Source organism: Dromaius novaehollandiae, chromosome 27 (genome assembly GCF_036370855.1).
Source record: "Dromaius novaehollandiae isolate bDroNov1 chromosome 27, bDroNov1.hap1, whole genome shotgun sequence".
In the NCBI taxonomy this organism is placed as follows: Eukaryota; Metazoa; Chordata; class Aves; order Casuariiformes; family Dromaiidae; genus Dromaius; species Dromaius novaehollandiae.
This window is the reverse complement of record NC_088124.1, coordinates 5,596,686-5,622,099: the sequence shown is the minus strand read 5'-3', so window position 1 is coordinate 5,622,099 and position 25,414 is coordinate 5,596,686. Positions and strand designations below refer to the sequence as shown.

Genomic DNA, 25,414 nt, shown 5'->3' with positions numbered 1-25,414 from the left:
AGCTGCCGCACTGTCACAATCTTATCACAGCTGCTCTGACACAGCAGCACAGTATTATCCAAAGAGCCACGATCAACACTGGTCATTACCGAGCACGAACTGACCGAGCGCTAAGGCCGATCAGCCACAGGACCTGCCCGATCACCCCCAGCAACGACTTTCTCTATTACAGAATCAGACACAGCACAGAACTCTATCGAATCCCACATTTCACGTAAATGTATGGGCAGCCTCACGTGAATCCAGGTACCGGCCCTCGGCGGCCAGCACGATGTTTGCAAGGGTGAGAAAAGCCCGGCCTGGGTTTCCACCTTGCAATAGCTGCCTCGCTTCAGGCTCCCCAAAGCACACGGTTATCTGGTTTTGGCTCCTGGCTCCCTTCTTTCCTCCTCCTTATTTTGTTTCTGCAGCCAACTTCTTCATAACATTAAGAAAAATGATAATGCTGTTTTTTGCTGTTTCCCCTTTCTTTATGAAGGGGAAGGGACCACAATTCTGTACATTTCATCCATTTCGTTAAGGAGTGTTTATTATTCCAAATGAGTGGTGCACTCAGGTTTCTTATGTTTCCAATTTGCCTTTTAGGAATCTGGCTTTCAGCCAGAGAAGTGATGTTAGACTCTAATTTCCAGTAGCTTTTTCCTACTACACTCGTGATCACAGAAGAAAGCTGTGAGAATAAAGACCAATAAGACAGAGCCAAACAATGATCCCTGCCAGTCTGGGAATCCGTGCAGGAAAGCAGCAGTTTAAAATCTTTCCACTCATACACGTAATTTAATGAACATATTACATGCTTGTGTTCCAGTATTATCAACCTCTTGCGCTTGTCTCAAAATTGAATGTTCACTCGTCCAGTGAGGTTGAAAGTTAACAGCGCAGAAACTCTGCAAAAGACAACATCTCCCCCACCCCGGGACTGATTCCTCCACCCCTCTGCTCCATAAAGACGAGCCTGTGCCACCGGCTCTTCTCCGGAGAGCCGTACGGGCACTGCTACGGCTCTGCTGGACATTTGAGGCTGCCAGGTCTAGAACACCGAGGCCAGCAAGGTGGGTTTGAGCTCTCAGACACCTCCAAGTAACGCACCAGATTAATTCCACTTGATAGCCAAAATCGAACTCAGAATCAGTAATGCAGCTGGGAAAGACTATTCTTTGCTAGCTTTACTAAAAGTAGGTTTATTTGCTTACATTTAGCAATATGGCATGTTCCCTTACTGTTCAAAACACATCTGCAGGTTTGAACAGCTTAGCATCCATATTTCCCCAGCCTGCTAATCCTGCCTAGGCCAGCGAAGGTGCCCTGCAACGCAGGCTTTACTTTGGGAGGACCAGTTCCAGCATCATGGAAGAGCTAAAGGAGCAAGTGTCTGGTCACATCTAAAAAGCAAAGGAGCGAGAAAAAGACTAAAGTAGTTCAGTCCCAAATCCCAAGAGAGAACACGAGTCGCAAAAAGGTGTGTGCAGCACTTCTGATGAGCGAGCCCAAGGTGTAACACTGCAAAAATCTGTTACGAGTGTGCGAGACTCTAGTTAACAAGACCTTGCTGTTCTCTCAGAAGAGATAGAGGCCCAGTTCTCTCCTCAGCTTCAGTGCCAAACTCTATTTCGCATGGAATATTCTGTGTAGGTTGTAGGACTCCATCCAAAACGCCTACAAACGTTACTTTGCATAGAGGCCCCACGCAATCAGTTCCAGGGGCTGTAAAATGGTGTCCTTCTCTAATCTCTAATTGCTCATTTTCCCATCATCATGCCCTCTTGCTACGTAAGCTATTTAGAAATCCCATTTGGACACAGTGCAAGTACCCCAGTGGTGTTTCAGCCTGCAGATTTTAGTCCCAGGCTTTACAGATGTGGGAAGAATTAGCCTTGCTTTAATTAGAGCATTGAGATTACGCCTTCTTTAAGTACAAACTCAGAAAGGACATGTTTTCACACATTTTTAGAAACTGGAGCTTTACACGAATAACAATCTCTTCAAAAAAAAAAATACTAAACTCAGCGTTTCATTTCCATATTCTACATGTTTCCTCCCAACAACCTTGGTGAGAAGTCGCTGCAGCAGTGATTGACCTTGCCGAGGGAGAACCAATTTTGCAGCATTTCTAGCGGTGCTCGACATTGCTTGCTTTGTTATTGGCGTGCGAACATCATTAAGCCAGCAGGAGCACAGCAATGCCACGGGAAAGGTTTGTTAGACAACTGCTGGAGCAGAGCGAGCAAGCAGCAGCACAGGAGCACAAGACAAGGCTATTGAGTAAATTACGAAAGACCAGCTCGAACAGCATGCTCCCTAACTGAAAGGGGATGCCACCTTCTTCCCACCTGAGAACATCACAAGCACAACCACCACAACAGATGCTACCACAATTGCAAGAGGCCAAAAAGCAAGAACGAAAATATAGGCTGCTCTGTTTTGGCCAGTGTGCTTCACACGCGGGTCAGCATTCTGGGGATTGCTGTCTCACATCACTAATGTCATCTTTTCCTCTGCTCTGGATGGGGCTCACATGCAGCTGTTCCTCATTGCCAAAAAGAGGCTTTGGAAGCAGGACCAATAGACCACTCCAAGGCCGTGGTGTTACCTTTTCCTTAGGAAATATCAGGAAATCCTCATAGATGTTAAACACAGGCAACTCGGTGGTGAAATTCCAGGCACCCCTTTTTATTAATCAGACCACAAAAAAGGTAACAAGTTCTCCCAGGACTAAACAAAAATTATCAAGGAGAGGCGCCACCAAGATGCTCCGCCCTAAAGCCTGGCTCCAAGCAGACAGCAAACAGTTTTTTATTTTATTTTGCTTGCTTCCTTAAAATAGAGCTGTCGGAGGTTAAGGCACTCGACTGCCTGCCAAAGCTACTGAAAGGGGAGATGCCTGGCACATGCAGAGGGGAGCAGCAGAGCACGCTGAAACACATCCAGCCTTTGGCTCTACACTTAGCTCATGATTTCCAACTCTAAGATCCTGCTAAGGTACAGATGAGCTCAGTCTTGTGAGCATGCAGTGTGCCCAGGCAGGCCTGCTGCTAAGATGAGGTACTGTTGGAAAAAAGGATACTTTAAAAATAGACAGGCAACTTCTAAAAATTCCTGCTGATCCCATACCTTTTCTTTTTGGCATCAAATGCTGTATGCGGTGTTTCAAACAGCTACTGTGACTTAAACTCCATTTTGGATTTAACTTTGAATTTAAGCTGCAAGGCACTTCATTCTCTACCACCCCAACACCAGGCTACCTTAACGAAGGAGTTAATAGGCTTTGCATACCATCATCGCTGGTGTGGTGTTCAGCTGTGACGTCCTGAATCGAGTCTTCTGTTGAGGCTCGCTCTCCGTGCGGACTTTCACTGCAACAGAAGGAAATACAGACAGTGCTTCATACTGGTTGAAACTGAGTTTCCTCATTTACGAAGCTCAAAGATAACTCAGCTACGAGCATCCCCGCAGGATGTCCACAGCGAGGTTCTGCTGTGCCAGGTGCTTCGTGGATGCGTTTGCAGGCACTCAAGTCAGCGTGTCTAAAAATCAAGCTAAGTCCTTGATTTGCTTGAGCAGACAGAACCACCTTGTCACCCTCTGTACACCATCGGGAATTCATGCAGGAAAGTCCAACTTCAGATCTCACAACCCACACCTCCCGAGACTTTTGGAAGTCAGAGCCAGCCGTGGCATGCTGGGCCCAGCTCATCGCTGCCTCTGCCATGCCAGGACTATTCCCCCAGCTGCCTTCTCCAGTGCTCTAATTAGCTCATTGCACAGCTGATGAGATAGCTGCCACTTCCTGGGGGAAATTATTTCTCAAATCATAATGACATTTCCAGGTCCAAGTTTGTCGTCTCCCTCCTTCCCTTTCATCACAGTCTTAGACTGTCCAGCTCATTTCACTGAACGACTCCCATAGCCAAATTAATTGACTGGAATCCGTATTTACAGAGCACCTTAAACACCAAGAGCACTCATTCATGTTTTGCAGAAAGGGAAGCCTTGGAAGCATCCACAGACAACAAGTGGCACGCAAAGGCTGTGTTTTGGTGAGCAGTCACACGAGCGGCTCCCTCGAGACAAGCAGCAAGAGGGAGCGGGAGGAGAACTGGCCGCTGCGCAAGGGGCTGCACGGACCTGGCCGCCAGCGAGGGCTCGCCTGCCGTTGCTGCTCACGTTAAAGAAAAGAAGAAGGGGGCCGGGGGGAGGAAGAAGAAAAGCTCGCTCCTCATCTTGCCAGATGCTGCTGCTAAAGCCAGGACGTTGCCGTTGCAGGACCTCGCTGGTGGCGGAGCCCAGCGCAGGCGGGCTGCCCCGAGGCAGCCTCCCCGCCGCATTAGAGGCGATTTTGACTTCTTTCCAGGCAGTAATAACCCGAGCAGTCTTCTTGGCCTTGCAATGGTTAAAATAAGTGATAAGTGATGTGCAGTGTTCTCCCTTTCAAAAACCATGTCGTGGTCATCTAACTCCTCTACTCTTATTTAAACAGAGAGGAGGGAGTTTGGATAATTCCAGTGTCTCACTGTGCTTAATCCACATAACAAACGCGCAGCTTCCTCACCACCTTCTGAGTCAGTGCCTCAGGAATCAGCCTTCCCCATCTTTCGCAAAGCCTTTCTGCTACTTAATAAAGTTTACAAAAGAACTGAAAGCCAAACGGAGGTCCCAGGAGGAGTCCGGCTTTGAGGGCTACAGTTTCCCTCGGACTGTGAAGTCACGTCGCCTACGCCAGCCCTGCAGACCTGAAGATGAACGGAGAAAAGAGAAGACCGCGGGCCTCCTCCTGCCCCTTCCACCAGCAACCCTCTGTCCTTGCTGCAGAGACCCGGCGGCATGCCGTGGGGGCCCGGGCTGCAACCCGAGCGCGCCGGACCAGCTCTGAGCCCCGGCCGCCCGCGCGGTCCTCGCGACGTCATTACCAACGCAGCGCGCGCCGTTCCCTGATGAATCAGCTCAATACCGGAGGCTTCGCGCGAGCTTTGCAGCAGAGCGCCCGATGGGCAATAACCAACAGCTATGGAAATACCATGGCTCTGAGGAGGCTCGAATGGGAACCAGATGCTTCCTCCTGGCCCTCTCGAGCAGCCTCCCTCGCTCGCTTCTACCCTTCCCTACTCAACGGGGTCTCGGACCGCGGTAGTTAAGAGGAGCAATGAAAAAAAACTGCCTTCAGGGACAGTTTGCCTCCTACATATTCACACAAAGTGTGACACAGACTACAGGAGCGTGCAGAACATCTAATATTCCCTTCACCTTACGGACAAAACCTTTTGTCAATGTTAATGTCTCTTAAAGGTCTTACATACACAAGACTAACATGTTTTTTTTAAAAAAAAAAAAAAATCAATGAAAAATACCAGAACGAAGGGTAAAATTAATGCCATCTCCCCAAGGGCCACTGCAAGCCCTCTGCACATAGCCGTTTCTTGTCTGCATAAAGCAGCCTCTCCTCAAGCACATATATGGAGTGAGCTGATAGTTAAAACTACTCTGAAACAAGCAGGAAAACAAGGCTAGCTCTGTCACTAGAATGACTCCATTTTTAAAATGTATTTATTTTAATATAAGAAAATAATCATTTGCATTCCTGGGACAGGGAAGTGGGGTGGGGGGAGGAGGACGCAATTTAACATTCCTCATTTTCAGTGGGAGAGATCAACTTGGCCAGTAGAAAAGAAAACACCTCCTTTCCTTCCCCCACTCCCAACCTTCCACCCCAGATGACAGGAGCCGCTCGGGCTGAATTGCTTCCAGATGTTGCTTTCAGACTGAGCACGCGGCCAGGCCTCTTGAGCTTTAAGCTGGATGGAAATGGTGATTTTGCATTCCTCCCTCCCCCGTCAGCGCTGCCCTGAAAATTAAACCATGCTGCAGCTTTCTAGGTTCAGCTGCAAGTGACCCCACCTCTGAAACAAAGTCACTCAAAACAGGCGGGAGAATGTCAAAGGAAGAGAGGGAGAGGGCGGGGGAAAAAGAAGAAAGAAAGTCAAACGTAAGCACTAGCAGTAGTTGGTGCATCAGTTCCTCGTCTTTCACAAGGAAATGGTGGCAACTACCATAGCAGAATACGCAAAAAAATCTCTGTAAAGCCTTGTCCTTGCAGGTAAGTGAGCACAGGTTTGACAACTGAACAGTGTTTAAAGTTGGTGGGTCTCCAGAGATACCAAAGCCATCTTCTCCTTCACAATACAGATTCTGAAAGTCTTGGCTAGACGCTTGAATCCAGCATTGGACAACACAGAATGCGTAAGACTGTAGCATACTAATCAGAAAATTAATACGCATCCATTCTTAACATACCAGTAATCCTCAGTGTTTCCACCTCTGCTATAGACTGGGCCCTCCAGCTCCCTTGGCCCTGGGAAGATGTTCTCATGCTGGATGATGATGGTTTTGATCAATTCATTGACATGAGCCTGGCAAGAGACTTGATCATGACCTTCAGGCACAGACATCAGTGTTGGCCCAAAGCAGATGGCTAAATTGTAGGGATCCATCATATTCTCTTCACTGAACTGAGATAAACTGCAAGAGACAGAGATGGGGAGGAGAGTTAACAGGCGGAAAACAGCATCAGCATCATCATCTGCTGGAGAACACACCGCTGAGTTGGAAAGATTTGCTTTGGGCTTTCTGCTCTTTAGAGCTGATCTGCTGGGACACAAGTGTTTTGGGTCCATTTAAGAAGTGAGAGACTGATGGCACATACAGAGAACAACTCTTGGGGTCTGGTAACTCAGTCCAACTAGGCTTATGTTAACTGGGATCACTGGCTGCAATCTGGAAAGTTTGCTGACACATTGATTTCTTTATTGCATACCCAAGATGCTTTCCATTTTCCAAACAATTTTCTCCTTAACTAGCATGAACAACACTAGGGGGAAAAACGCCATTACACTTTTCCCCCTTTATTCTCATCATAAACAAATAGTTGGCAATAAAAGCCAGTCTGTCAGCAAATCGCCCTGCGCGCCCCGCTCCGAAAGCACGCTGCACGTTTAGCCCGGAGGCCTGCACAAGCCCGACAGCCGCTGCGGCTCTGCAGATCCCAGCGCGGCGCCGCACACGGCGAGGAGCTTGTCAGCCGGGAGACCCCTCTGCTTGTTCCCATTTGTGCCCTCTGTCAGGCCAATCTGTCCCTGCTCCCGAAGCAGAGAGCCCAGTCCAGGATTCAGCACCCGGGGGAACACCAGCATATTCAGCGTGAGCTGCAGCGACACACCGAAAGCGGCTCCCAAGCAGAAAGTCTCCCAAGCAGACCAAGAGCAGCTGAAGCTGCAGCTTCTGTGAGAAATTCTGCTTCTCAAATTCTCTGGAAGTCAAGTAAAGAGTATTTCTCAAAAGGGAACTGCTATCCAGCTACAAAACAGGAAGGTTCATCTAGTCTGGAAGCTCAATGCTCCAGCACTGCATTAGAGTCAGAGCTGGGAAGAGGAGAGAAGTGCTATTTAATCTGGGGAGCTTTAAGTCCCTGGAGGCAGAGGTACGAGAACTGACAAGATGTTCCATTTTCCTGGGTAACCTATTTATAGCAGAAACCTCAAGCTGCAGCACAAGGCATTAAATCCATCACAAGGAAGAGGATGAGACAACAATCTTCCACACTGCCAAAGTCTGATTAAGAAAAAGGAACTTTGTGCAGTTTTCCCTCAAGTTCAGTTCCAAAATATGAGAAGCTGACTGTATTTTTATCATGGCTTCCACTAATCATGGGACAAACGGAATTCATATAGAAATAATGTCTAGTTATTAACAACCAATGCTGATTTCCTATTACATTATTTTAAACATATCATTTCTGGTAGGTTAGGTGATGACTAAAAGTAGGTTGGAAAATACTGTTCTAAATCTAATCTTCCCTGGTGTTCAAAGGTACCCTGACCTGGAAGTTTGTCTGGAAGTTTTAAGAGGGCTTGCGACTGCTGTAATTCCGGGTATTTTGACCTCAGCCTTGCTCAAATCCCTGTTTATAGTTTAACCTTCCTCTATAGGTTTAAAATACTCCCTAATGCAGTCTCTCCTTTTTTTTTTCTTCTTGCTGTAAGATGAACATGAAGAAGAATATCAGCATCACATTTACACTCATTTACACTCAACACTACCAGCCTCAACAGGGAGCAAAGAATGTTTAAATCCTGTTACGCTTCTGGCTAGGATATTTTTCCTTTATGCTATCCTCGGGTGTCAAGACCACACTACTGCAAGAAGCTATTGACTTCTTGCTGTCAAGCTGCCTGATGAATCAGCCAGATGTAGCGGACTGTTTAAAAATACAATAACCTCACTCTGCATCACTCTCACCACTTAGTATACGCTACTCCTTGCTGGTGTGGGACCCAGCTTCCAATTTCCTCCTATCATTTTTTGCCTGAATTACCAGCAAATTATTCATTTTCATTTCTGGAGCTCCACTGCGATTGCAGCACTACCATCAGGATACATTTCAGCAAGGCTCGGAAGCCCAGCAGAACAGATGCAAGAGCAGGCTACAGTGACATTTGCACCTTGGCCTGTTGCTTGGATCACATGCAGCAATATTAAGGCTGGTTCTGTCATTCATCTCATTTATACCAGGTATTACAGCAGGAGCACGGTGCCCTCAGGGATACTCACTGATTGAGGAATGCAAAGAGGTATCTCATTACAATCAGAGTGGTCTTAGGCAAGTTCAGGAGGACTTTCCGGATGTGGAGCGCTCTCTCTTGTAAATTATCCATTGCTGAAAGGCAGAAAGAGCACCAGAGTTATGAGATCACTATAGCCATGATTTGCCACCAAGTTCAAATACAACCATACACTGTGATGGTTCCTGTGCAAACCATTAAAAAGGGAAGGGTCTGCCCCCTTCCTGGGCTCCCGGCCGTCCCGACGTGGGAACGCGCGGGCTGCGGAGCCTCTGACAACGAAGGCCCTCAACACGTGGAACTTAGCTGCGAGCTCCTTCCCAGCGTGGGAGCACTAGATGTCATCTGTTTCAGTAGTTCTGACACAATAGCTTATTCAAGTTAGCTTAGAAAGGTGGGTGTTTAAAGAAAAAATTGTATAAGACTCAAAGGCAGATTAACATAGTTAAAGGGTGAGGCAAAAAGCTCTGTGTGCAGCAGCCTACTGAGAAATAAGTGGGCAGCATAAATCATCTCAGAAGAGAAAAGTTATTTGGAAGCAGATTTTTCTTTTCATATAATGCGAATTCAAGTCTGCAAATGCATTTATCAGGAGAAGAAAACCACAAATCATATTAGAAGCCGTTATCTTCTGCTTTACCTCAAAGGCTGCCACTGCACGGGCCACTGGAATCGGGCTTTGATTCAGAGTGACACGGCAACAGTCAGGCCATTTAAGCAGGGGTTGTCCAAGTACAAACAAAAAACAAACCCCTGCCCCCCCAAACCACTTTCAGAAACAAAGATGTTAACCACTGCACCGTGATCGCCCTCATGTTTGATATCCTGCAACGAGAGTCGATAAAGGGCCTCTCCTGCTGATGAAGTTAAAAGGCATGTAATTACCACCTTGCTGGCTAAGCAGAGCATGCAAAAGGATGGCAGCAGAGGAGCAGGCAGCACATCTATTAACATCAGGGAAAGCTCATGGGGCAAGAAAACCCTGCTGCAGATGCGTGTTTTGGAGAAGGCATTTCTGGAACCTTCTGAACAGAGGTCTTAAAAAGATCATTTTTCAGAAGGGAAGGTCTTTTGTTTCATTCTTTAAGCAAAGAATCCTGTCACGAAGCACTGTCTCAGAAAAATACATGATACAGCTGTTGAAAATACTATTTGTTTCTATCTTCTTGCTCATTTATGAAAGATCGCTACCAAAATAATGAATGCTGCAACCAGGTAACCGTCCTGACGCTGGCTGAAGCACATGGCCTGACAGACTAGGACAGCAGTGCGACGCAAAGCCAAAGTAACCATAAACAGATTATTTTGGATAAAGAAAAGGGCAGGGGGAGACAGGTGAAAGAATGTGGAAAAAATCATCTAATTCCTTTTCAGATCTTTGTATACTTACTGACACAGGCAATCAGATCGTGAAAGATATCCTTGGGGAAGAGAGGGTGCTCCAGCCCTCGAAAATAGAGCTTCAAAACGCCTGCTATTGAGTCCATGTCGTGGTCATTTTGGTCCCCAGCCAGCGGATCTTCCCCTTTGTTACAAGCAAAGAAAAACAGTTAGAAAAATCAGAATGCTGGAGAACCGAATCAGGCTGGAAGGCTGCAATTCAGCTGTAGAAAAGGATTTATGCAGCACAAAGTTAATCCCACCTACTTCAACTAGACTTAAACGTGAGGCGGAGAGAGAGCTCCCCTGCGGAGAGCAGTGGAGAAGGGAAGCCTCCGACAGCAGTCCCTGGAGACCTGCGATGGCTCTCGGACAGAGCGGAGCCTGGCCCTGGAGCACCGGACTCGCGCCCGTGTGAGAGCGGCATTGCTGCGCTGGCATTTAAAAGCTCTGTATTCCAGATACTTGGGCAGGGGGTGGGTTTGAGAGCCACCATTGAGGTGAACATTACACCAGCCTGGGAGCACATCTTTATGCAGACTCACAATTGAAGCTAGGCTTGGATTCAGCGCACACGCAACGCGGCAATGAGCATCTTTACTAGGCTCAGCAAGATGCAGGCAGCTTACGCTGAATTAGGGGAGGGGAAAAAAAGAAAGAAAAAAAGGTTTCTGGGACATAAAATTTGTCATCGTAGCTGTGTCACAGTTTGTCTACGTTACAAAAGAAAAGATGCCCACTTAAGTTGTTGTTCCCTATGGAAAACTCCCTATCAGATATAATTAGATTTAATGATGGGGCAAACCTCAAATTGAAGCTATATATATCCATTATGTGACTGAAATTACCAAAGCTTGCCTATTATCTTAATAACACACAGGATAATAAATGGGCCACTACAAACCAGAGCATTATCCTTGATATTAACTGCCACCAAGGGTTCTGGGTGAAGTAATAAACTGCAGAGACATTATTGTTAACTTTGTCAGTTCTGTATATCATGTGCTTTAGAGAGACAAGTGAGATGAAGCTTAAAAAAAAATTCCTGAATGTTGGTGCCGAAACAACTGTCTATTTTCTCAAGATGTCTGGTATTGTCATTTATTTAAAAAGGGCCTTTGAGGCTGATATCAAGCCTTTCACCTGCAGCTTGTCATACACATTCCCACTTCCTCTGTTCTTGAGGATTTTAATTCTCAGGTTGGAATGGAATGGAAAGATGAAGGCAAGGGAAATCAGATGCCATATTTCACATACGTTGTACACTAAGCTCCGTTCTTCCCAACAGCAAAATGAGCTTGCTATGCCTAATTAATTACTGCTTCTCTCTCCAACAGCAAGCACAGAAACATACTGAATGTGTTCTTGGGGAGTGACACATGTACGGACTCGAGAATTAACACAAGCCCTGTGGTCTCCAGTGACCCAAGCCGGATCGGGGAGACAGGCTGCAAGGCTCGACGGAGGAGCACGCTCTCCTGAGCCCAGGGAGCCCAGCCCAGCTGGATGCTCATGAGCCCGCAGGCCCCAAGCGGGTCTCTAGCTTTGTTTGGAAACAAACGGTTCTTCATATAGAAGAATCAAATCTATTACAAGATGTGTCAAGCAAACAGTGACTTGAAATTTACTCTCTCACTTGGGCATCGTTAGAATAAGCGTAGCCAAGCTGCATCTCGAACACGAGATGCACAAAAGCTCATTCTCTAGCAGAGGGGTCTATTCACGAAGAGTAAGGGGAAAAAGGGACAACGTAGTTATGCCCAGTAATGAACTTCTCTGAATCCTTTGGTGTTGCAAATAATCATTAAACTATGAGACATGAGAGATGACTGAATTCAGAATGTTTATTAAACAGACACACAACAAGGCATAAAGCGTAATGCCTTGAATATTCAGCATTAATGAGCGCTACAGAAGCATTCTGGCGAGAGTCACTTACGAAGCTGGAAAAAATTAAAACAGAATATAGTAAGCTGCATTCAACATACTTAAGCTATTTTAGAATAGTCATTTTAACAAACTAATACATTTGGCAATAATTTCTGAGATACTGGAATAGATCCTCCTTACCTCTCTCAAATGCATTTTTTATATCGTTCACTTCAACTTGTGACCCAGACACTCTGAATATTCCTTCATGCTGCAACCCTGCAAGACAATAAGGGACATTGATAACAGACACAAGCTAAGCTGGCACCTCCATCAAGTACAGCATGATGAAGGAAACATAAGCAACACAGGCAAAGTATCCTCTTTTAAAAGCCACCTTCCCTTAAGTGTCCAGGCACAAACAGAACGTGGAAAAACAGAACTTTGGCACCACTAAAAAAGCATTAACCCTTCCTAGGACGCTGAAAGAATAATTTGGTTATAACATCCATGCATTTTATCTTTCACCCTGAGGGTTCCCAAAGGATTTTCCAACCCAGAGAAAGTCATGAACTAACAGTATACCAGCCAGAAGTAATATATGGCTAACTACACAGTAAAACAGTTTATTTTTCAAGACTAATACGCAAAAGGCCCAGAGCAAATCAGCCAATTGAAACTGAAGCATTTAATTACCCTAAAATGCCTTGATATCTAGGCTTCTCAGATAGCCTTTAAGACATTCCCAGGAAATAGTGCACATAAACAAAATCATCAAAATCATTTATCAAGTAGGTGAGATATTCTAATAAACTGCCATCATGGTTGTGTTGGTACATGAAAGATTAGCAGCAAAATTTACAAACCAAGGTTGAAAGTACTCTTCACATAGGGAAATCAATGGTACTCATTTAAGCCTTGATTAGAAAGGAACACAAAAATTACAATAAACCTATAAAATGCTTTACAGCATTCACAGCTATGGAGTTAACCTTACAAACACGTACAAATCATCTCATTGCTGCAACAAGCAAGCAATTAAATCGCTACTTGACCTCCCAAGTTCAAACACTTGGAGCACTCCCCCTCTCTAGGAAAAGCCTGATTATTATTGATGAAAACCACATTTCGGGCCTCAAAGCAAGGTGACTGGAGGTGAGGCACGAGTGGTGTTCAAGGATGGGAACCTTCCTCCAGGAGGAAGAAAAGGCACTTTGCTGGAAGCACAACTCAGCGCTCCACACTCGTGGTGTCCGCAGGCAGCGTCTGCAAAGACGCTCGCACACACGCTACCGGCGACACGGCCGAGGGGGCAGAGCCCGTTTCTCTGCCTCGCGCTCCAGGATGCCGCTGCGGAGGAATCCAGGATTGCAGGAGGCTTCCACACCACTGTTCACGTGATGGAAGTAATACAGGATTATACAGGATTTTTTTGGGGGGGCGGGATGTCTATAAACTCACCGTGTCTACTAATGAATCGTATGCAGCTCTCCACGACCAGGGGAATGGCTTGGCTGGAGTCCTGAGCAGAGAAAGAATTAAACAAAAAAGCAGTCAAAATGCAGAGCTGATGGCAAAACGGTATCAAAACGCACAGCTAGGAAATACTTATTCGGATGCTACAGAGCAGTATCGCTGACCGGAGCCCGGGTGGGGACGGCAGGGGTTCACCGCACACACAGCGGCACTGTACGGTTTGGGGGACACAGCACTGCCTGCTGCAGACAGATGGGGAGCCACCTTTACACCAGCTACCCCCCACCCCAAACTACACAGATATAAGTAGAATTACACACGATAGAAGACTAAGCCATAGAAATGGGACCAGAGAGTCTCATCCGGACTCATCACAGTGACTGCAGATGAAGGGAAGCCTCCTCCGGGCTGCCAGAAGCCCAGAGCAGAACGTGCCAAGAGCAGTCGACTTGCTAAAAATCTTCTACCTACTGCTACTGCGGACGTGAACTTTGCTTTCTACACTCTCCATCCTCTTCACATTCAAAGCTGCTGCAGAAGCATAAAAAGGAAGAAGCAGCAAAGAAAAAAAAAAAGAGAGGACAAAATTGCTTTCTACTCTTATCTGCCACATTCTGCTTCCAAATGGTGCCAGATCCGCATAGTTTCTGGAGCGATTACCGAACATCTCAAATACGAGCAGTTTCAGGACTGTATAACAAACTCCCAACACCAAATAGCACACCCGTGCCACACGGTCCCAACCCATGAAGGTGCACTATACAGATGCCTGCTCGCAGCCACAGTCCGTCTTCAGTCCAAGGCCCAAACACAGTAAAACCTCCTAGATTGCCAGCTTCCAGCTTAAAGAATGGTAATTGAGACTTCAAGTACAGGAACAACCTTTTACCCTTCTCTAGTCACTCCTTCCCAGGATCACAGAATACTTTTCAAATGATTAAACTTCCACAGTATCCAAAGGAAAGGAATCATTGCTCCCATTTCGGGCAACAGTAACTAAGCCACAGAAGCTCCGCAATTTGCTTCAAGTCAGATGCAACTGATTGGTGTTTCTCTGTGATGGAAATTTCCATGTTTCTGGTTACATATAGCATCTTCCCCAGCAGCTTTGGACAATGACTCTAAATTATATCCAAACGCTCACTTGTTAGGATGCGACTGTGTCACACTGCAGTTGGCCCTTGCTCTTGAGAATGGCAAAAGGGTGACAGACCTCTGCTCAAAAACAAAATCCAGCTCAATCATTTCCCTAGCTTGTTTAGGTTTGATTTTGTTTTAATGAATTGCCACAGAATTTGATCATAAAATCACTATTAATAATTTCTCTCCTAATTAGCCACGGTCGGCATAGAACTAGTTTTCTACATGCTATCAAGTACGGGGTAACCAATTAAGGATCGTTCAGAAGCCAGGGAGCTCTGCAGCTCCGTGGGCCCCTGAGGATACGCTTTATTAATAATCACCCAAACAGCATTATAAAGCCCCCGACTCATTCTAGAGTCTGACAAGAGGAATTCACAGAGAAGCACACATTCTGGGTCCCCAGCAGAGATTAAAACTCTCAGAGCAGATGTGTCTTAAATGGTTAGGTCACACTCAAAAAAACCCCGTTACCACCACATGCAAGTGATTTCACGTAGGCTGCTGAGAGCTGCAGAGAGATTCAGGTTCTGCAAACAGATTCGTTTTTAATTTAGGTTTCCAAATCACAGAGACTAGTATGTCAGTTCTACTCAAGTCACGATATGCTTGTGAGACACCTCAAAAGCTACTTGGGAAACTGGCAATCAAACATGCACATGCTTCATTTTCTGCATAAGGAGGGAATGGTTTTGGAGCATAAGTAAAGCAACAATAATCGAGCTCAGAAAGTAACCTCTGCATAAGATAGGAAATGCAAGTTTTCTACATATACAGCTTGATAACGACCAGTTACCAGTTTCACAGATGAGAAAACCTTACAAATCACATTTTGACACGGCCCTCCTCCCTCCCTGCAGAGCTGCTCTATCTTAATTGAGGTTCAGCTGCAGCCTCAGGACCACAAGAAGAGAAAGAATTCTCGAGAGGCAACATGAAAACTGGGCTTCCCGAAACATCGCATTATGTTTCATGTGTAACGTATATTTATTGCTCAAAATACAGCCAGGCTCAAGCATTTTCGCCTGCCAATTCAAATGCCAGCAAAGCTGTAAAGCACATGGTTAGCCTTCCCTGCAGTCACATGAAAGAGTTTATCTTGCTACAACAGTGACTCCAGAATAGAAAACACAACTTCTTCTCTTACTATTGCTAATTTCCAACACATACAGATCTTAAAAACTACAAAGCAGAAACCAAAAAGACTATATGAAATGAAACACTTAAAACTTTTTCACTACAGTAGGCAAAAGAAATTTAATTTTGCTTCTTCTCTATCTGAAAGGGACATGTTTTAGCTCATTAGGTATTAGAAAGTAATAGATTATCCGCTATAGCCAGGAAAAAAAAAAAAGAAAAGAAAAAAAGCACTGCTGGTGTTAGTTTTTATTACAGGAAGGTACCGCAAGTGGTTACAAGTTTAATAGCATTCCAAAGGCACACGAGCAAAAATAAAGGGAAAGGAGACAGTGACATACAACAGCATGAAGCCCATAAACCACGACAGTCAGTTTGAGAACTTTCAGTGTTATTACATATGCAGACCGCAGCCAGGAGCATCTAGGGGACAAATTAGTCTCATATATTCATCCAGAGTAGCAGCACATAAACGTCACGGGCAAAAGGAAGAAATAAAATTAATTGGAGTCCAAAACAACCTTTAGCAAGAGCCCTATTAAATCCGCCCTCGTTGTACGTGGCTCAGTAGCAAGGCCACTGTGCAATTCCTGTAAGCAATGCTACACGTCGAGGGCAGCAAACCGACCACGCGGCTTGTGAGGCCGGCGGCAGTCCGACGTCGCGTGCTCTGCTTCTGGATCTACCAGGCTTTTGAGTCTGGAGACAAATCACTCCAATTCTGTACCTCACCTTTTTTCTCTGCACAAAGGGATGGTGCTGATCTATCCCACACGATGGAAGATTCATTACTGTCTGCACAGTCCTTCGAGAGCCACAAAAAAAAAGTCTCGTGGAAATGCAAGCGCTGCTGTACTTGGAAAGCACCAAGCGCGTTCAGGAGAGAAGTGCAGACCGGCCATCGAGCACAGCTGCTCAGAGGCAGGGGACACCTCCGCTCCGAGCTCTCCTACCACGGGTGGCAGGAAATCTAAGAGCCTCGCCTAGAGTGAAAAACAAGCTGAATACTGTAAGAGTTTATTTTTCAGAAAGGGTGTTAATTTTAAGAGGCCAGCATGATTCCTGAATGACCAGAAGACCCTGAACACCTCAATTAACATCTGCCTTGAAGAGCCCATAGTCCAAGCCAAGAGACAGCTCAAGGTGTTCTGGCATTTTTGGTGCCAGGTCTCAAAGCACTGAGAGGATAAAGTTATTTTAAAATTTTTGTCTAAGAAAATGAATCAATCAAGGCTGTAGACCCATGTTTTATCCACTTCAGTTACTGAATTACTAGATACTAGTTCCGTTTAAATAAGAATGAAAACGTCCACGTAAGAGAAGGGGGGGATAAAAGCACTTTCCTGCTTTCCATCTCTCCTCATCTACACACGCGCACACACACACACTCCCATCCCCATTTTATTACTCAAGGAAATGTTTATTACCTGCTTCCTTATAGTGGAGCTGCGTCTGCCACTGATTAGATGATCCAAACCACCCATTGGCGTAGGAGGAAAAAACAGAATAGAAAAGTCAAGATAACCCTCCATCGTCACCGAACTTGCTCATTTGGTATTCCAAACCATGCTTATTTTGGAGGAGGGAAGAAGTCAGATATACAAGTCAATCATAATGACTTAGTCTCACTCAATTTATGGAACTTCAGAAAAATTTTAAGTGATTTTACATCACTAAAATCCTGAAAAAGGCACAAGGGAGCCTACTGCTTTGACAAAAGATTACCCTTGACATTTTAATTCCAACCGTATGGAAGTCTATTATATAAGGCTCCTCGTTCGAGATGAAGTTTGTTATAAATTGAAGATAGCACTTCTCCAGAGGAGTCATTCTGCAGAGGGGAAGAAGCAGGTGGGAGCACGCTGCTTTCCCACTGCACTGTTAACAACTGTCACTGTGGATTCTTTATTATAGTTTCTGATAGATAAAAAAAAAAAAAAAAAAAAAAAAAAGGCAACAAACCAGACCACCACGACACACTAGCCAGACTGAGCCATCTCAGTTTAAACCATGGTTACCAGTGGTCTCATTTAGAACGGTGGTAGGCATTAATTGCAGAAAAAAGGAAAAAGCCTTCCTTTGCCAGGATTTTCTCCTCAAATTTATTACTGAGGTTTAAAATTCCTATAGATCCTGCTAAACATGAAGCAGGAGAGATAATGGTAGAAAGGCCTAATGTATCATTCAAGCCAATTCCCTGCTAGGGCAGATGGCTGCTGAATTATAAATAAGGTGATTAGAAATGTGATTTTTAAAAAGACAGTACAATGTGTTAATTCAGCAGAAATTCCTTCGTAAAAAGCAAAAACACTGAATTAAAAAATAAAGTAAGAAATCAGATTCCATGGGCTGTCACAGGTAATAAGGTTACTTTAAACTATTAGCAGTAATGATTCTTTGATATTTAAAGTTGTTTCATGATGAATAATATTTTATTATTACAGATGTCAGACTCTAATTAGGGCCTGTCAGCTTTGCTTTGCCGTAAGGAACGTGAAAAGAAGTAATGATTCCCGATCGGGAGTAATCACCTTCCTTTTGTTAAAAAGGCAGGATGATGCACAGTCCCCACTCCAGCTCCTTGTGCCCTTTGAATCCATCAATTTGGAGATGGAGATTTTTTATGTTTTATAAAAACCCCATCAAAAGAAGCTTACTTTGGCACTGCGACTGGTCCTAATTATAAATGGAAATTTTATTCTCCATGACCTCTATATTGCTGCAATCCAGCTCAACGCCAGAGCAGAGAGGGTCAACAGGGCAAAGGGAAAGAAAAAGACCCCTGACCACCAGTTACGTTACTCAGCCCCTAAACAAAACAACGTGGATAAATCCTGCAGAGTCGCTGGCCCATCTCTATTGCAGAAGGAGAGACAACGGCCACAGCTGAGGGGCAGCACAGGATGCCAACAAGAAATGAGAGGCTGGAGCCTGCACTGCATCAAACGAAATACCATTCCTCAGCTGACCAGAGGTTACACTGATTTATGAATATCACCTTGCACTGACGCAGATAATGGCAATGATCTTTAATGCCATATTAACTAGCAGGAATTTGCTTATATATTAGCTGAATGTCCTTTCCTAACGGATGCATATCTTGGGCTGGTATCTGATCCTGTTTGGCAGTGACCAATTTGTAGCAGCTTTTCCTCAAAAAAAATGATTCTCTGAGCCACACCTACCTGGCAAGGGAGCAGTCAGTCCTTTGACCTGTTGGGAAGACAAAGAAATACAGCATTAGGGTAAAGGAATGGGAAAATACCTTTGACTGATGCATAAATCCAGTTTTCAAAGCGGGGGAGGCAATCCAAGAGGGAGAGGAGCAGCTGGAGAGCTGCATCGTGCCGGCTTCCCGCTAGGACCGCGGCTGCTCGGAGCATCCCCGCTGGCACGGCTCCGCCGTGGCTGACCAGGAAACGCAGGGAACAGCCTGGGCTGCCTGAGGACTCTTTCTTTGGAAAGTATTGTTTCTGAATATTGGTTCCCTGTGCATTCTAATTGTTGACTTCTACTGCCAAAAAACTAGGCTTGTCAATCTCTCCCTCCCTCCTCCTCCCCAGGGGAATTAGTAGGGAGATAGATTATACTTCATAAAGCCATTTAGCAAGACTGAAAACATTCACAGATTTGTTAGCCCACAGCCTGAACGTGCTAGCATTAAGCTATTTTGGGAGACAGAGGTTTAATGATATTTTCCACAAGCATTTGTGAGCGCGCTCCATTAACATGCATCGAGTTTGCAAGGGAGCAGCCAAGCTAGCAACAACTGCTAGCACAGGCATCATTTCAGAACAGCGCAACAAGGAGTAAGAAAGACAGAAAACTAGCATGTGCCTTTGGGAATTTTACAGGCCAGATCTTTTGCTGGCACAGATCATCATCAGTGAAACCATGCTGATTTACACCAGCTGAAAATCCACCCTCCCTGCAGTGTCTTCCTGCTCCTGGGGAGATGGCAGAATGAAGTAGGGAAATGTCTAATTGCTGATGGCTGAGAATTAGTTGAACACGTCTTGATAGCCACTTTCCTCTCCCCATGTAAAGCCAAAGCAGTGCATGATTTGCATGAAAATGTTATTCTGAAGCAGCATTTCCAACCATCTGTCTCACTTCCATCATGGAATATTCATATATATAAATTACATGACTGTGGCAAGATCAAGCGGCTCCTACATTATAGTGACAAATGTGTACAGTAGGCAGGGACATAATTACTTGTAGATAGGAAGACTTGCTGTTATTTTTATTACTAGAAATAGTCCTCTTCAGATTAAGGTAATTTGCAAGAGGACTAATAAATGCCACCTAAGGAAAGGGCAAAGAGTAAAAATCATAACAAAAACATGAGGTTTCCAGGGACTGAACACATGCAACTGTACATATCTCTTGCAATAAAGCTTCTAAAAATGTTTCTGTGACTTGTGAAAGGAATTTTATTTGCCCAAATCCCAGTTAAGTGACATTTTATGAATGGGCCTAGACATGGACCCAGTTTGTACCACTAATCTAACTTAGTTTTGGAGACAAAGTGTACCTCACTTTCTCAGCTCCTTTTGAACTCACTGATGACAGAAGTGATTTTTTTTCAAAAATTTTTGGAGCTTACCCTGGCACACACTGGATCCCTTCACAAGAAGGGCCAAGAAAGCTTTGATATTGCAAAGCAACCTCAAAACACAGAAGGAGCCTTTAAATCTACATAGCAATACAGAAATTGCATTAAGTTTCCTCCTCTCTTGCCCCACCACAGCTTGAGATCAGTTCAAGGGGCAGGCAGGTTAAGAGGAAATCGGTCTCGGTATGCAGAGGTCAGCTATGATCCAGGAATGTGATTAGTCACAGGGGCAGCATGGGTGTCATTGGGAGATATTTAGAGGCAGAAGAAAAATACCCTCAGGGTACAGCTCTCTGGCTTCACCCACCCTTTTTATAGGGCAGCTGAAGAGAGAAGGAACTTTAAACAATAAAGCACACGATGATGACAAGCTTCTTTCCTTACCTTCTAGTGGCTCGAGTCTGATAAACATGCAACTCCTAATTACTGTAGTAATAAGTATTTTATTTTTATAGTACATTTTTAAACTGAAAGTAATGCACTTAAAAGACCACATGCTGTTTAAGTTTTCATTCAGAAGATTTGCACACCATAAACTGTGGGGAGTCCAGTTGAGTTACTAAAGAAAAAGTGCGCCCTGCTGCAGGATATAAACCCAGGAAGGAGTTGAGCCATTTTCTGACCTGACATTTAGACTGTTAAACCATCTCCTCTACAAATACTAGGCAGGCAGGTTTCTATGGGAACTTGGATGAGTAGTTTAAATAGTGTTTGGCCATAGAATTTGCCCATGCCACGAAGGGAAAGAAATCTCCCTTTGTTCGGACACCAAGAGCAAATGCATAATCAGTTCTGGCTGCTGCCCTTTGCCTAATGTCCTGCAGATCGGCAACATATTTTACATGCTCTGAAATTTGTTTGCAATTGTCCTTACATAAGCCCACGCTCACATACGGTAGCTTGGTCTGGATTGAACCCACAGAGGTCAGAAGCAGCTAATCTACCATGCAAATGAAACTTTCGACCAGACTAATGAGGCAATACTTCTAAACTAATCAGTAAGCTGTCAATCATAAGGTTTCCCCGATATAGATTAAGCGAGAAGCAGAACGTGCACGCGGGGGGCAGGATGACTGAGCGGGCGTATGCTTCATTTAAACGAATAAGCGATGCACATTAGTGACTCATTAAGCATTTGCCTTTCACCATCATTCAAGCAGCCATGTAGGTCATTTGGCTTCTCCAGCACACAGGTCAGAAAATAAATTCATAAAACATGAATACATCCAGTTAGCATCAGTAATCCAAGACGGTCCTACTCAGTCAGCTATTTTGGTAGCTGCAGTAGCCTGGCTAGCAGTGACCGAGGGTGCCACACTCACTTTCTCCCAAGGTCTTCTGGAGAAGGTCGTGTTTGGCTTGGAGCTTTGTTATCAGGTTCCTGCCTTCCAGGTACTCTTTCATTTTCTGTGGAGGTGGAAAAAAGCAATGTGATGAGTGGACAATTTATGGTTTTTCGACTGCATCCTTAGGCTGCCGGGTCCTGAACACAATGCTGCAGTACAGGATTACATGGAAATTTACAGCACAGAGGAGGCACTAAGTGCTTCTGGCTTGCCCAGGGATGTCGATCTGATGCTCAGTCCACCCCCGCGTATCTGCAGGGTCATTTCTGCAGCTCCGCTCGGGAATCAGGAGGATGTCGGGCACCTTCTAGACATCAGAGGGGCTGTCGGGCACCTCCTCGGCAGAGAGGGCAGAATGGAAACGCGCTTCCCTCGCACGCTGCCCTCAACTGAATGAGCAATTTGTTTTAACAAACTAAAAGGCTGCTACTGTGGTTATTCTCTCACTTAACCTCTCTCACCCCACTTTACTTGTCAAATACGGCATCTGCCTCCACTCTGGGTGATGCACAAGGACACACACACAACAGATAAAGATATCATTTAAGTGTAGATATGCGCTCTCCCTGAAATATTACATAATCATTTCTCCCACTTGTTTCCGATTTTTCCCAGCTCTGCAAATGCTATTTTTCACAACTCTTTCATCTCCTATTTTGGAGTTCAAAACAGCATTATCTTTGCTGTGCTGCAGCATATAAAATACATTCTGCTGCGCAGGAGGTGCCTACGTTGTAATTAGGACATGTTTACACCCAGGAATACAGGAGCGGCAGACAACTCCGCGACAGAGCAGCCACCCCAGACCCTTCTTCGGAAACATGGGATATTTAAAAAACTAAGCCAGCAAAAGGAGCACAAGGAAAGGTTTCTCTTAATACCAAAGGGGTCCAGTTCACGTCTGCTGCCTTTCCCAGCTCTGTTCACCATCTTCCACCTCTGCTTTTATATTGCCAAATTGAGACTGTAAATCCTTAGGATAAAAATGGCATTTTAACTATAAGAGTGCTCCGCTTCTCTTGTGCAGACTGCAGCAACGGCAGCCTACCCGCGAGATGAAGAGAGTCAAGAAGCACCGTGTACCGACACCGCGGCGGTGCCGACGGCGCGGAGCCTCCCGGGGCTACGGAAGCTGCCACCACGGCTCCCAGCAGCCGCGTGCACCGACAAGACAGACAAAAGGGGCCGAGCTGGGCTTTGGAAGCACAGACTTCTGGCAGTTAATTACGTCCCTCTGCTTGACAAAACTGGAACAAAAAAATTCACAAACATTATGTCCTTTCGTGGAGTCTCAGCACTTCCCAATTCCTATAGGGCCAATACTTCAATTTTTTTGTTCTAGAAGAAAGTATCAAGTGATCAGTCTTCATGAAGAGTGAACAATTTAAAAGCTAGCCATTCTTTTTTTTAGAATTTCCCTGTAGAACCTGTTTGCCAATCCCCAATTATGCATTTTTCCTAAAGCAGTTAAATTTTTGCATCAAATGTTTAACAGAAAAAACAAAGAGTGTAGACTACAAAAACAACCATGAAAGTTGCAGCGGGGATATGAGGATAAATCTGATTCTGGAAGATGCCAAGCTCAAAACCTGTCTCAAAACTGCAAACAGGCAGCCAGACAGGACTACAAGGCTCATCTCAAAATAGCTCAACCGGAAGCTTAAAGATCTGCAAATCAACTTGATTTGGGAGAGAGTTATGCTTCCCTTTGAAGCGGGTATAGAGACTTGAGCTCGGTCTTTCTTGCGTTACCTCTATGCTCCCAGTGTCCATCCTCTTTCTAAAACCAAAGCCTGCTTCTAAAAGAAACTGGATTGATGATCACTCCTGCAGAGAAAACAGATTGTTTCCCCCCCCCCTTCTACCGTACATCCCACTCCCATCACGCAGCGGCATCGTGGCAGAGCCCCGCACAGCCGTTCGCGCACTGCGGAGAAGCTCCGCGGCTGCTCCGGCCGGGGCACACGGAGCATCGCCTGCCGCGGAGCAGCGCCGGGGACGGCGCGTGCAGAGAAAGAGCTGGGTCCTGCCCAGCGCAGCGTTTCGTGAGAGCTGCGCGTTTCCCTCTGCCTCCCGTTGAGCACCCTGACGCTCCCCAGCACGCTTATAAAAAGAGAAACAGTTTAGAAATAAAGCTGCAGGCTTTTCTCAAAGAGTTACAAAGATCCACTAGCATTTGATTTCTGGCTTAATAAAAACAGCCGAAAATCAGAGTATGGGAGGACCCCTTGGGCTTCCACTTGTGGCTACGTACAGCTGGGCTTCGGCAAGTACGAGCAGCCTCCGCTGCGCTCCTGCCCGCGGTTAAACGCGGGAACAGCGGCACGTCGACAGAAACAGCATGACATTGCTGCAAGATTGATTAGCAGGGGGATTTTATCTAATACTTATCCGTGTCTTAAGGGTTTGGTAATAATAAATTTACATTAATTTTTAAAGCACTTCACAGAATGAGCATTGTACCACGTTTTAATCTTTCTGGAAGAAAGAAATAACATTACTACAAAGAACTAAAATTAACCCCTATTTTAGGGGTAGAGAGGATCGAATCCTTCACTCCCCTTTTCACGCCCGAGGTCGGGTAGCGTGCCGCCCACGTTGCAGTTAGCAGCACGGTTTCAGCCCTGACAGCGATGCTCTCGGTACCTTCGGTTTTGCGGCGCAGCAGCTGCAGCCGCACAGACGGCGACGCGCGGCACGGCTCACCGGGCGCTGCGGGCTCAGCCTCGACATGCAGCTCGCCCAAGTCGCTCCTGCTTCCTCCCTTCGTTCACCCACACTAGCTGAGCGAAGTCAGTCCTCCTTCCTACGCTTTTGGCTGGCGCAGGGAAGCTTAAGCTTCTATTCTGAATACAAATCTTCTTCCAAAGAGCTACCTTGGTGCAAGTATGCAGTGACATACCTCTAGTGGAAACACAACTAATACTAGCATAAGGTACCATAGTCAGTACTCCTTAACTTAAATTCCCATAGTGGCATCACTGTATTTACCTAAGAGCCCTGCCTAACTACCACTACAGCATGTGGCACTTCCAACCTTTGTTGCATGGCAATATGCAATAGTTTTTCAAGTTAGTATTTCTCCTTCACTTGACATCCCCCAGCACATTTAGAGGGGATTTCAGTCTCTGCTCTGCGCTGCTCTTCTGAAGGCGTAAGCACTCGCTTTCTTTTGCTGCACTAAGGACCCTCACCCATGCTGCTACGTGGCTGTCCTCCTTCCCCTTAGTACTCACCTGACCATCTTCTCATATACAGAAATAACTGCTCCTTGTAGATTCACAGCTTGAGATTCTTATAAAGGATATTTATAGGTCTGCCCAATAGCAGATCAATCATGGATCTGATTAGGCTGGTTAGAGAAGCCCTTCATACATCAGCTTCGCTCTGTTGATAGTTATTTTATCCGGGTTGGATGTGACATGACAAATAGCACCTCTGTTTGCTGGAGACAGCGCTCCAATCCTGCTGCGGCTTCCCCGGTCCGGCTGTGCGGGAGCAGGATGTTAACACTACAAAATGGAAAAATACTACACCCCAGTAAAGTCACGGGCTCCGTCTCCTACGTGTGCATTTGAACACGTAATAGCCCATCTCTAGAGAGAGAGCGCTTACAGTTCAATTAAAAAATCATTTTTCTAGTTCCATAATCACGGGCAGGCTGCTTAATCCCTTCTTAATTGAATCGGTTTCCCTGCCCACTTTTCTCGATAGCCGGCTTCACCTTCTAAGAAGGCTTTTAAATTAAATGGGTTATTTTAAGCTTTTTGAGCACTTCTCCAAGGAAATGATAAACTCACCGATAAACCTACAATAATGCAAGCCCTGACAAAATC

The 25,414-nt window shown here is 45.4% G+C and overlaps 1 protein-coding gene across 5 annotated transcripts in view; it reads right to left on the bottom strand.

Annotated features, from left to right (window-relative positions):
- SRGAP2 (SLIT-ROBO Rho GTPase activating protein 2) overlaps positions 1-25,414 on the bottom strand; it is a 116,839-nt gene that overhangs the window by 13,213 nt on the left and 78,212 nt on the right. For all 5 annotated transcript variants that reach the window (XM_064498101.1, XM_064498103.1, XM_064498105.1 and 2 more), the window contains exons 11-19: positions 21,555-21,639; positions 18,800-18,827; positions 17,042-17,072; positions 13,323-13,383; positions 12,063-12,140; positions 10,003-10,137; positions 8,602-8,707; positions 6,289-6,513; positions 3,274-3,353 (exon numbers count right to left, since the gene is read on the bottom strand). In XM_064498101.1, coding sequence (XP_064354171.1) covers positions 3,274-3,353; positions 6,289-6,513; positions 8,602-8,707; positions 10,003-10,137; positions 12,063-12,140; positions 13,323-13,383; positions 17,042-17,072; positions 18,800-18,827; positions 21,555-21,639 — 829 coding nt within the window. The remainder of the gene's footprint in view (positions 1-3,273; positions 3,354-6,288; positions 6,514-8,601; positions 8,708-10,002; positions 10,138-12,062; positions 12,141-13,322; positions 13,384-17,041; positions 17,073-18,799; positions 18,828-21,554; positions 21,640-25,414) is intronic.